Genomic DNA, 11,949 nt, shown 5'->3' with positions numbered 1-11,949 from the left:
CCCGCAGGCCTCACCCCTCCTCACCTCCCGCCGCAGCCGCCCCGCAGCCCTCACCTCTCCTCATCTCCCGGATGAGCTGGTCGTGCTCCAGCAGTGCCGGTACATCCACTGCCAGGCCCTGGCCCAGGAGGGCATCCACGGCTGCGCGCCCACCGCTCAGGCGGAAGTTGAAGTCTCCGAACCAGAACACCTGGTCGAAGCGGGTGGTGACGTCCGCTGCGGCACAGTGGGCCACGCGTGGGCACAGGCAGAGCGCCGGCAGGCCCTTCCCTTCCCCAGAACGTGGCTGGCAGGGGCTCCTGGGGGGAGGGGGTCTTGGCGGCCTCAGGCGTCAGCCGGCGGGGCTGGGCCCTCTGGGGTGGGATTCGAGTTGGGAAAGCTCCAGAAGGCACCTGGGGCAGCTCCAAGAGCAGGCAGCGCCCACAGCAGGTGGTGGCCACGTCTCTGCTCCTCGCCGCACAGCCAGTGGTGGCAGCGGGGTGGGCAGTGGAGGACCAGGGCCCAGGCTAGCCGGCCATGCTCTGAGTGGGCGGCAGTCACCCCCGCCCCCACCACACACCTAACTGGGCTAAAGAACTGTGAGGGGGCCAGGTGCGGTGGCTCACGCCTGTAATCCCAGCACTTTGGGAGGCCGAGGCGGGTGGATCACGAGGTCAAGAGATCGAGACCATCCTGGCCAACATGGTGAAACCCCGTCTCTACTAAAAATACAAAACATTAGCTGGGCATGGTGGCGCGTGCCTGTAATCCCAGCTACTCAGGAGGCTGAGGCAGGAGAATTGCCTGAACCCAGGAGGCAGAGGTTGCGGTGAGCCGAGATTGTGCCATTGCACTCCAGCCTGGGTAACATGAGTGAAACTCCGTCTCAAAAAAAAAAAAAAAAAAATAGAAGGAACTGTGAGGGCCCATGCTGGACTTTTGGGCCACTGGACTTTCGGTCCCTTGATTCCCAAAGCTCAGGATGCTCCTCTGCTCCCCTAAAAACGACGGGAGCCCACATGGACCACGGCAGCGCCACCCACCCACGGCGTGCACCCTCACCTGCGCTGGAGCGGTAGGGGTTGGTGTCTGGCACGTTTCTGGGCAGGGCCAGGGCTTGCACGGTCCTGGTGTAGTCCAGCAGCCGCTCCGCCACCTTCCCGTCGCCAGCTGTGGAAGCAGAAATGGGGTGGGGGCCACAGGGCTCCGGATGCTCGAATCTCCCTCCAGAACCACACCTCTGGACCGTGCCTGACCGCCCGCTGTCTGCAGGCCCAGGCCCACTGGGCACCTGCTGCCAGGCCCGGCCAGCGACGCTTCCACCTTAGAGGACAGAGCTCTGGGCTCAGCACGGCACAGGCCTCACGTCAGGGTCGGCTGTGGGGTCCTCGGCATGGGCCTTCGCAAGCACAGTGCCCGCCCCAGGCCCTGGATGGAAGACGAAGCCAGCAGCCAGGACCCCTGCCGCGGACGGGGTCCCGGTCAGGCTCTTCTCCCACAGCACGTGGGGTGGGCACCCAGCAACTCACAGGTGAAGTGGGACGTGATGAAGAGGAAGGAGGTGCCGAAAAAGGTGAAGCTGACGCCCAAGGCCCCCTTGGTCTTGATCTGGGACACGATGCGTGTGGTGACCGTGGAGGACTCCACCTCTGTGGGAGGGCAGCCCTCAGCTTGCCTGCGACGCTGCCAGACCCGCGCGCCAGTCGGGGCTCACTGTGGAGCCCCTGTGTGACGCAGCAGCCCCCAGATCCCAGATGCAAAGTGTGACTCTCCCGCCAAGGCCCCGTCCGCCATGGAGAGGGGCTGCCACCCTCCAGCCGTGCCCACCTGAGCAGAACCAGATGAGGTCCCGACGGATGAACAGCGCCATGTAGAGCACGCCGTGGGCGGCGGACGCCAGCAGCACATAGTGCGGGCCCAGCGTCTCCTGCAGGCGAGTCTCCCACTCCCGCCTGTGGACGAGCACGCGCGGCGGGCTGGGGCACAGCCAGCTCCGCCACCCCGGACCTGCCGCCCACAGCCCCCTCCAGGAGCTACCAGGGAAACGCCATGACCCGGCCTCGACGTCTTACACTGAGACTCATTTGCCAAAGGGCCTGGTGGGCCAGAGTCGGGGGCCACAGGCCCCAGTTCCACTAGAGTGGCCCCCCGGGTCCCTGCTGAGACTCAGTGAGCAGACCCTCCCGCTGTGTGACTCATGGGCCAGAGGGGTGAAGCCACCTCAACTCGGCCTGGGCTCCTCCTGCAGAGCGTCCGCGTGGATGCGCAGCCCCAGGAGGCCTCGGAGCCCGGCCCCGCTCCCTGCTGCCCTGCTTCCTTCAGCCAACAATTTGTTCACCAGCAATAAAACGAAAAAAACTGGCTCGCACGTTCTGGCCAGGCTTGGAGAGTGCCCGTGTGTGGCCGTGACCCAGGTCTCAGCGCCAGCAGCTGCAGGGACAGCGGCCTCCCTACCTGTCAGAGCAGCCCTCCTGGACCCCGATGGCGTACAGGTCCTGGGCGTAGTCGGCCTCGGCCGGGAGCAGGAACTCGTCCAGGCTGGGCGGGAGCTCCTGGAAGGAGGGACCATGCCATGGGCCGGCCGGCTCCTCCCGAAACCTGCCAATCCCACTGCAGCACCTCAAGTCTCGGCGACGCTTCAGAATGAGGGGTAACTGAGGCCAAGGCCAAGAAGGGATCTGCCTGGTCGGTCTCCGAGGCAGCCTCCAACACGCCAAACACAGCTCAGGTTGGCCCTCAGCCTCAGTTTCCCTCTCCAAACACAAGTCTGTCCAATGACCACCCATCTGACCCCCCATCCCTGTGACCCTGGTCTGTGCTGCCCACCCTCCCGCTCTCCGTGAGCAGACGATTCTCGGCCAGGCCTAGCGCCCCACCCTCCCCCCTCCTATCTGCAGCCACGTGACCAGGGAGGTGCCGGCGGGAGCTCTGAGGGATGGGGGTCCTCACCCGCTCTCACCCTCCTGTGCCAGTCGGCAGTGGGGTGCACCTCGGGCCTCTGCCCTCCTGGCCCCAGGACGAGGCACAGAGCTACCAGGTCTCCCTCCCTCACATCTGACAGCGCCCCGCGCCTCCCCATTCCCACCCGGCGCCACCCCACCCCGCCAGGCGCCACCCCACCCCGCCAGGCGCCACCCCGCTCAGGCCGCCCCACCCTGCCCGGCTCACCTTCTGGCCCTGCATGTTCCAGGTGGCCACAAAGAGTGCCACGTTCCGGTCTGGGAAGTATCGGGCCAGCTCCTCTGCCCCCAAGAGGGCCCCGCTGGCCAGGAGGCTGCCCTCCAGGTAGCTCCTGTGATGGGAGGAAACCAAGCTTGGGGCCAGGCACAGAACACACCCCTGGGCTCGGCCAGGTCCCCAGGGACAACAGCAAAACGCATGGAATGTCAGGAGCTGCCCCAGCCCTGAACAAGGACTTTCCTGGGCCCCATAGCACTGCTGTCTGCTCTCCAGGACAAGGCCCAACCCGGCTGCACAAACACCCAGGCGGGTTCACACCCCCTCACCACCTCCCGGGAAGAGGCATGTGAGGGTGGTGGCCGGGCCGGAGTCCGGTGGCGTGGCGCGATCTCGGCTCACTGCAATGTCCGCCTTCCAGATTCAAGCGATTCTCCTGCCTCAGCTCCCTGAGTAGCTGGGATTACAGGCACCAGCCACCACACCCAGCTAATTTTTGTATATTTATTAGAGATGGGGTTTTGCTAAGTTGGCCAGGCTGGTCTTGAACTCCTGACCTCAGGTGATCCACCCGCCTCGGCCTCACTTTTCAACTTAACTTGCTAAGAGAATCAATCTTACACCTTCGTCCTGCAGACGGAAACTAATATTCCTTTGCAGGAGATAAAATGACGCAGGTGTTTCCCAAGTCACAGCTGACAGGGGATGCCAGCACCGATTCTTGTTACTTCCCGTGAGAACTTCTCCAACCCTGGGGCGCAGCTCACCAAGCTTCGTCGGACACGATCAAATCACATCAGCAGGGAGGAACCTCCCTACCTCACCCCAGAAACTGCTGACACTCCCGGACGGGACAGCTGCGTTCACACAGTGGTCATTTGGGACAGAGGGCGTGCCTGTGGCCACTGCTGTGAAGTGACCCTGGGCCCAGCAGGAGCTCCTCAGTCACCAGACTCGAAGCCCACGGCACAGGCCCGCCGTGGCCACACCAGCAGCCGCGTGGTTGGTCTGCCCAGCTCCATCCAGAGTGTGGTTAGTGAACAGCAGGCCGGGGGTGGCCCTCACTGTGTCCCACGTCCAGATGCGGGCAGGGGCAGGGCTGCCTCCAACCCCCGTCCAGGGCCAGGACTTCTGCATGAGGCTGCTCGGCCCAGCGTCGACACCCTGGGCCGGCTCTCGGAGGAAGAGGAATTGTGGGGGAAGCGCCCCCGCCCCGCCCCAGCAGCCATTCTGGAACGGGGCAGACCCAGCCCATGCATGTGCGGTCCACGAGTTCAGAATGGCTTCTATTGTGTGGAACGGCAGAGAAAGTAGGAAGAGCATTTCTGGACCCATGAAAACATGAGGTTCAAATGTGTGTCCCAACAGGTTCACTAGCACACAGATGCCCCTTTGTCCCTACTGTCTGTGCCCCTGCCCTTGACAGAGTGTGCCAACCCCTATCCTAGAACGGACCTTTCTAGAGCAGTCTGGAAATGGACGTTTTCAGGCAGCAGAACTGGGTTAAAGGATCCACATCAAACCATGTTTCCTGGTTGAAAAAATGACTTCAGGATCCAAATCTGAAACATGCCTCTCACGTGCTGTAACAGGTGTATCTACGTGAACTGAACATAATTTTAAAATGTGATACGCTAAGAAATCTCACTCTTTCCTAGGAGCCCTACAGTGAATTAACAAAAGAAACAGTTTTGCACTGTATGTGATCACACCTGCTCCATCCATGGGCAGGAGGGGTGTGGTGGGGGAGCCAGAGCTGAGCTGCCTGCCTGCCGGTGGACCCCAGGTGCAGGGAGGTAAGGCTACTTTCGGGGACCGCGGTGAGCCGGACAGTGATCTCTAAAGCCACGTCCACCTCGACCCGCAGAACCTCGGAGTGGGACCTTATTTGGAAAGGAGTCTTTGCAGATGTACTTAATTAAGGATCTTGAGATCACCCTGGATTTAGGGTGGGCAGTAAATTCAACGATTCGTGTCCTTATAAAAAGAGACGGGAACACAGAGAGATGGGAACGAGGCCACGTAAAGACGGAGGCACAGACTGCGGCGTGCGGCCACAAGCCAAGGGCAACCGGGCCCCGGGAGCAGGGGGAGATAGGGAGGACCCTCCCCGAGCCTCTGGAGAGAGGCTGCCCTGGCCGCACCTTAGATTTTAGACTTCTGGCCTCTAGAACTGGGAGACAGTCCAGCTCTGCTGTCCCAAGCCTCCCAGTCCGTGGTCAGGGGTTACTGTGGGCCCCGGACACCAAAGCAGAAACCAGCTCTCACCTCCCCCTTCGCACACCTGCCCTGCCTCCCACCGCAGGAGACAGACAGGATGTGGGCAGCATGAAGCAGGGAGGGGAGGAAACGAAGGTGCCGGAGCTTCTGCCAGGCCAGAGTGGGAGCATCTCGGGAGAGGCCCCCAGGCTGAGACCCCAAAACAAGACCAGGCTGGGGAGAGGTCATGGGTTCAGCTGCAGTTCCTTCCAGCTGGAGCCCACCAAAATGTTCCCCGTGAGCAAGCCTTGGCTGATGGAAAGTACGCCTCAGTACGTCTTGGGACTCTTGCAGCAGAAAAAACAAAGGGGGCGGGCTGGGCGCAGGGGCCCACACTTGTAATCCCAGCACTTTGGGAGGCCAAGGCCGGGAGTTCGAGACCAGCCTGGCCAACATGGCGAAATCCCGTCTCTACTACAAATACAAAATTTAGCCGGGTGTGGTGGCAGGCGCCTGTAATCCCGGATACTCGCAGGGCTGAGGCAGGAGAATTGCTTCAAGACAGAATCACTCCCTTGCACCCAGGAGGTGGAGGCTGCAGTGAGCCAGGGTCACGCCACTGCACTCCAGCCTGGGCGCACAGCAGGAAACAAACAAAAACCATCAAGAGGGCAGATCACACGCACTGACAACACTCCCACGCCTCGGCAGGGCCGGTGCAGCCGTCACGCCTGTCATCCCAGCACTGTGGGAGGCCGAGGTGGGTGGATCACGAGGTCAAGAGTTCAAGACCAGCCTGGCCATCATGGTGAAACCCCGTCTCTACTAAAAATACAAAAATTAGGCATGGTGGTGCAAGCCTGTGATCCCAGCTACTCGGGGGCTGAGGCAGGAGAATCGCTTGAACCCGGGAGGCGGAGGCTGCAGTGAGCCGAGGTTGGGTCAGTGCACTCCAGCCTGGGTGACAGAGCGAGACTCCGTCTCAAAAAAAAAATTCCCAAGACTAAAGAAAAAGAGCCAGATCCATAACTGTATGCAGGGTGCCATCTTGTCTACCTCAACACGACATCACGCCCAGGAATGGTTCTGAAACGCACAAAAAGTTCTGGGAAGTTTGGGACAGCCGGGAAGGGCGCTCGCTGCTGCGGGGAGGGGCTGGGAGACGGGGTGGCTGCGGGAGAGCGCTTCGTCTTTTCTGTTGGGGCATCTTACACGCCGGAAGCCACTGGCGGGGTTCAGGCAGCCTGCTCCTCAACACCACCCCGAAGGCCTCGCAGGCGCTGCGCCCCAGGCCCTACCTGCTGCGGACGTCCTTGGTGCGGATGGGCGCCAGGAGGCTGAAGGAGGATTTGGCCGAGCGCAGGGAGCAGTCGTCGCAGGCCAGGGGGCTCCGGGGCCGGCCGGGGCCCAGGCTGCTGTGGGCCCGCACCAGGCGGGGCTGCGCGCGGAGCTTGTAGTCTGCAAGATCCGGGTCGACCTTGTTTGCCGTCCTCAGGGAGTCGGAGGCGATGTCCAGGCCCAGGGCAGGCAGGGGGCGCGGGGGCAGCAGGCTGGCCAGCCTGGGCGAGCTCCCCGCCACGGTGGCGTCTCTGTGCAGGAGGTTCGGGGCGCTAGCGGCCACCCCGGAGAGGGGGTCACTCCCCGATGACGGGCTCCCGCTCTCGCTGCCCGGGACCCTGCGGGACTTGGGGATCTCCTGCAGGGACGCGCTCAGGCAGGGCGGGGAGCAGCTGTGGGCGGGGGCGCCGGGGCCCTCGCTCCGCACGGAGCCCCTGGAGGGGCTGGTCCCATTCCGGGCTTCTAGGTCCTCCTGGCTGCCTCGAAATCGCCGCCTCCTCCAGCCTCTGTCGTCCAGGGACAGGGCTCGCTCCAGCCGAGGCCTGGCGGGGGGCCGCGGGGCGATGGGTGCTGCCTGGGCCGGGGGTTCCTCGCCGCCGAGCGCGGGGCTCTCGGGGCCCGGAGCGTCGGGTGGGGACCCCTCGCGCGGGGCCAGCGCTCCGTCGGCGCCGGGAAGCGGTCCCTGGAGCGTCCTCCCTCCCGGCGGCTGCGGGGCCGGCTCCGGGGGCCGCAGGCTCGCCGCCTTGGACGGCATGGTCGGGCCCTCCCGGGAGGGGTCACGGCTGCCGGGTCCGGGGTCGGCGGCGCAGCGCGGAGCAGAAACGCCGCAGCGGCCCCCGCTCGGGCCGGGAGCGGTCGCGGAGCGGCGGGGGGGGCTGCCGCATGGCCCGGGCCCCGGGTACCGCGGCCCCTCGGGGCTCCCCGACGCCGATCCCAGGGCGGGCCGCAGGCAGGGCCTGGGGGGACGGGCGGGGGTGGGCGCCTGTCGCTGGGGAGGCTCGGCCGCGACCGGGACGCCGCTCGGGAGGAGGGGCGGGACCCGGGCACGCCGGCCGGACCCGCAGACTCCTAAGCCGACCCGTACCCGCGCCCGCGGAGGCCCGGACGCGCAGAGGCGGAGTCAGCCCGGCCGGACCCTAGCAACGACCGCCGCGGGCCCGCGCCCGGTCCCCGGCCCCGCCCCTGCGCCCGGTCCCCGCCCCGCGCGCCGTCCACAGCGGCCCCTGGCGGCCGGAGGACCGCGCCGCGCGGGGCCCAGACAGCGTTCCCCCCCCCCCCCCCCCCCCCGCCCCCAGCAACCTGCAGCCGGACAGCCGAGCAGGTCCCAGCGAGGGCCAGGCCCGCGGACACCTGCACTCACTCGCCTCTAGCAAACCAAAGGGAACCACAGGTGAAGGTGCTTGAAGGAGCGCAAAATATTTTATTCAACAATTTGCAATGTAACAATTCGCATTTAGGAAAAATAGCTGCTTCCGCCTGGAGGAAGCTTCTTAAATCAAAAGTCGTGGCAGTCGACCCCAGAACAGCAGGCAGGGCCGACCGGAGGAGGTCCCTGGAACCACACGAGCTGACCAAGGGACAGGGAGGGCTGCCCCGTCACAGGGACTGGCCTTTCTCCAAGTGACAAGGACAAAAGGATCCAGCAGACGCGCCCGTGAGAAACATTCTGGAAAACATCCTGGGGTCTCTGCTAAATGATCACGTGAAACAGAAAGCCAGGAAGGGCCCGTGCTGATTCCACATTCTACCATTTCTACACTGAAATTTAAAACACCAAACAGTTTATGTTCCCCAGCAGAACCCGCAGAAATTACCTACTGATTTTTATTCGTATTTAAATCTTTTTTTGTCTCTTTAGACATAACAACATGAAGAGTTTTCAGAACAGTCAGAGAGCCTTAAAGCTTTGCATCCGCGTTGAACTCTGAGTTCCACGGGGCCACGTCCACCACGAGCTACTCTAAGTCTCAGTGTGGCGACATCGGGGCAGAAATATCAGGTTCCAGAGCTGCTGTCCCCAAGATGCTACCGACCCCCGAGCCAGTGTCCCCCCGGGTGAGAAAGTGGGTCACATGGACTGCAGCACGGAAAGTGCTCACAGAAGGGGGAAGGGCAGCTGTTTAGAGAACCGCATCCAGCCTCCTTAACAGTGAGTCTGAGCAGCTCCTACACCCAAAACGAAGCCCAAAGCAAACATCACAGTCGCGTTTTCACCCCGGATGGCCACCCAGAGCCATCACGTCGGACAGTCGGCTCTCTGGGGCTCCTTCCCAGTGACTGGGCCACACCTGGTGGGTGGGCAGTGGCCAGCACTTTGGGTGCACAAAATCACCCATGGTCCTAATCAGGGCACAGAAAGGAAAGTGAGGCTAGAAACATCTTTGCAGCAGGGAAGAAATGCACTTCAGTAACTAGGGCCTCTCTCAAAAGCTGTGAACTGATGCTCGAAGAACCCTGCGGCTCCCCGAGACGCTGACTGACAGCGCCCTCCACTCATTCAGCCAGGTCCAGACACGGCGAGGGTCCCGCTGGTGCAGAGCGGGGTTCGGGGTCCCCCTCAGCCAGTCGCTCTTTGCTCCCGGCGCCTTAAAGGAAGCGCGGGACTCACTGCTGAGCTTGGAGAGGCAGGCCCTGGTTACTAGCGAGCGCGTGGCTCTCCTGTGGCAGAGACAGCTCCAGCGTCAGGAACGGAGCATTCTTAAACGAGCAGGAATACCACACCCTTTAATCCCCCGAAATGACTAAGAAAGTCACGTCATTCTTTTCAGCAAACACTTCTGAGTCAAAGGTTCAGTCTTTCAACAGCACCTGAAAGGACGGTGGAATTAATTTTCAAAATATTTCATTAGGATGGGTGGGGAGCGGGAGGCACAACGTGCCACCAGCTCGGCATCACAGCTGTGTCTCCCTGGGGACAGGGCAGCGGTCACGGCGGTCAGTCGGGTTCTTGGGGAGAACAGCAGTGTCAGGGCTCCAAGTGCAAGTTCACAGCGGGGCGAGCCTAGTTCAGCACCAGGTGCTTCCTCTGGCCGATCCGTCCTAGCCTTGAGCTCCCAGAGGCGCCGCAGGCCTGCAACGAGACCCATAGCACCCACCTCTGAATCCTGCTCCCAGGGCAGGCAGCGCTCGGCGTAGTGGGGCAGGGTGCTGGTCTACAGAATGCACCACGTGGGCCACTGACCCCGACAAGCGTTTGTTTCTAAAAGCCTCTGGGACCAAACGTGTCAGTGCCAAGCCCTGGGCTGCCTTGAAAGCACTGAATCCTTAACCACTGGTGTTTGCTGTGAGGGCAGCCAGGAGGTGCCGCAGTTCTGTCAGGGGCGTGGAACCTGGAGCTGCTCTGCAGAGCCAGAATGGCTGTCCAGAGTGCAGGGAGGGGCAGTGGCCAGGCCTGGCCTGCTGCAGGGGAGGTGGGGACCCCAGGAGCATTCGGCCGGCCAATGCAGGCATCCGCTCTTGCTCCCTCACAGAGCCTCACTCAGGGGAAAGCCAAGGAATTTTTGTAAAGGCACAAACTAGACGACAGGGAGCAGGACAATCCCAAAATCGACTGCTCTGGACGCCCAGAAGCAGGCGACGGCCAGCAGCAGCTGGAGGGGCCTCGTCATAAAGGACCAGGACAAGATCTCCGGGCCCCAGCCCAGGAAGCCTGTGGTCAAGAGCGTGTGAGGTCCAGAGGGTGGGCTGGGGTGACAATGGGGCTGAATCCCAAGACGCCCCGGCCTCGGTCCCCACTCAGTTCCCCACACTGGCCTCCAGTCTAACTCCACAGGCAAGGGAGGGGGAGAGACGAGGCTGAGGGAGGGAAACCACAGGAAACATTCCGAGTACTCTCCATCTGAAGGGGGCTGAGGGTGGGGAAGCCTGCTAGTCCCAGGGGACAGGACCCTGAAAGGGGTGCAGGCAGAACGGCCCTGGGGTCTCATCAGCTGTGGGCACCAGGAAACCTATGAGCACCTACAGTTCTGAAGAAAACAACATGGGCCCAAGAATTCTACCCGCCGACCAACCCGCCAGAGGGGCCAGGGGTGGCTTCAGACATGAAAGGCTTCTCCCAAGTCACCCCAGGACGTTTTGTCAAGAAACTACTAGGAAAAAGAAATAAAAATCATACAGGCTTGGCATGGTGGCTCACGCCTGCAATCCCAGAACTCTGGGAGGCTGAGGTGGGCAGATCACAAGGTCAGGAGATTGAGACCATCCTCGCCAACATGGTGAAACCCCATCTGTACTAAAAATACAAAACTCAGTAGGCTGTGGTGGCGACTGTCTGCAGTCCCAGCTACTCAGGAGGCTGAGGCAGGAGAATCTCTTGAACCGGGAGGTGGAGGATGCAGTGAGCCGTGATCGCGACACTGCCCTCCAGCTTGGGTGACAGAGTGACTCTGCCTCGAAGAAGAAAAGAGACTCCAGGGAAGAAAGGTGCCGTTCACTGAGCAGCAGGGCCTTGTCAGGGTCTTGTGGGGAAAGGCAAGGGCACTCACCTGTGCCAGCTGAGCAGGGTTGTAGAAGGGCACGGCCCCGCCGGGAGGGCCCCCTGCAGCAGGGAGGTCACCAGGAGCCTGAGAAGCACAGAGAGTCGCCTCAGTAGGGCTGCACAGCAGCTGGCATTTCAACTGCAGATACAGATGCCACCTCTACGTAGGATTTATGGGACTTTTAAAGAAGCTACAGAAGCAAGTCAGAGATACTTCTTGCAACACTGAATTTAGTTACTTAACGGTTCATGGAAAAATGGTGAACATAAAGCAACGTGCGGAGCCAATGTCTGAAGCACTGCGGCATGCAGCGGGAAGGCGCGCGCTGAGCGGGCGCGGCGGTTAGGAGGTGCGGGCGCTGCAGACCTCAGGCTCCAGCCGTGACAGGGCTCTCCTGCGCAGGTGGAAGGGTCGCAGCTGGTGCTGTGACAGGCAGCCTCGCAAGCGCTCCTTCGCCTCCCTCCCACACTGGCTGCAGGGCAGTGACTGCAGCACTCGCCCCAGCCTCAAACCAACCTTCTCGGTCTTGATCAGAAAGGAGAAACCTTCCTTCCAAAGGAGAGCACACTGATCCAACAAACGCTCCCAGATCGAGGTCACACCCCCGGCCCATCATTGGAAAAACCAATTCAGGAGAAAAATGACAGAACCCGCTTGTTCACTAGGACACTCGGGCTCAGTCCAGTCGCCTGGTGCATGTGGATACTGAACAGCAACCCCTCTTTAAGGCCATTTAAAGGAACACTGCTATAATCCCAGCACTTTGGGAGGCTGAGGT

The 11,949-nt window shown here is 62.1% G+C and overlaps 2 protein-coding genes across 12 annotated transcripts in view; both read right to left on the bottom strand.

The window, feature by feature from the left end:
• Positions 1-6: 6 nt before the first annotated feature.
• On the bottom strand, positions 7-7,859 carry INPP5E (inositol polyphosphate-5-phosphatase E). 2 transcript variants are annotated; one of them, XM_032261811.1, is made up of 7 exons: positions 6,654-7,859; positions 3,148-3,271; positions 2,434-2,531; positions 1,807-1,931; positions 1,509-1,628; positions 1,042-1,149; positions 7-216 (listed from the first exon to the last, which is right to left on the bottom strand). In XM_032261811.1, exons 1-7 carry the CDS (start codon positions 7,445-7,447, stop codon positions 11-13), a joined length of 1,575 nt encoding a protein of 524 aa, XP_032117702.1. In that variant the 5' UTR covers positions 7,448-7,859; the 3' UTR covers positions 7-10. The 2 variants fall into 2 exon arrangements, with proteins under 2 accessions (XP_032117702.1, XP_032117703.1); XM_032261812.1 differs by having other exon boundaries at positions 7-190.
• A 795-nt stretch (positions 7,860-8,654) lies between these two features.
• Positions 8,655-11,949, bottom strand: part of SEC16A (SEC16 homolog A, endoplasmic reticulum export factor) — a 34,556-nt gene continuing 31,261 nt past the window's right edge. For all 10 annotated transcript variants that reach the window (XM_032261736.1, XM_032261738.1, XM_032261741.1 and 7 more), the window contains 2 exons: positions 11,178-11,255; positions 8,655-9,763 (listed from right to left, as the gene is read on the bottom strand). In XM_032261736.1, coding sequence (XP_032117627.1) covers positions 9,695-9,763; positions 11,178-11,255 — 147 coding nt within the window. In that variant the 3' untranslated portion in view covers positions 8,655-9,694. The remainder of the gene's footprint in view (positions 9,764-11,177; positions 11,256-11,949) is intronic.

The sequence above is a fragment of the Sapajus apella genome, unplaced genomic scaffold, assembly GCF_009761245.1.
Source record: "Sapajus apella isolate SASKATOON/1434 unplaced genomic scaffold, GSC_monkey_1.0 scaffold126, whole genome shotgun sequence".
Lineage (NCBI taxonomy): Eukaryota > Metazoa > Chordata > Mammalia > Primates > Cebidae > Sapajus > Sapajus apella.
The sequence above is the reverse complement of the archived record's forward strand: the minus strand, read 5'-3'. Positions and strand labels throughout refer to the sequence as shown.

What these genes read in the sequence shown, in the direction of transcription:
- INPP5E (XM_032261811.1), bottom strand. Translation starts at nt 7,447, where the DNA reads ATGCCGTCCAAGGCGGCGAGCCTGCGGCCCCCGGAGCCGGCCCCGCAG. An exon ending in ACCAAGGACGTCCGCAGCAG is followed by an intron (nt 3,272 to 6,653) that starts GTAGGGCCTGGG and finishes CTCCCATCACAG; the next exon opens with GAGCTACCTGGAGGGCAGCC. An exon ending in CAGGAGGGCTGCTCTGACAG is followed by an intron (nt 1,932 to 2,433) that starts GTAGGGAGGCCG and finishes GCTCGTCCACAG; the next exon opens with GCGGGAGTGGGAGACTCGCC.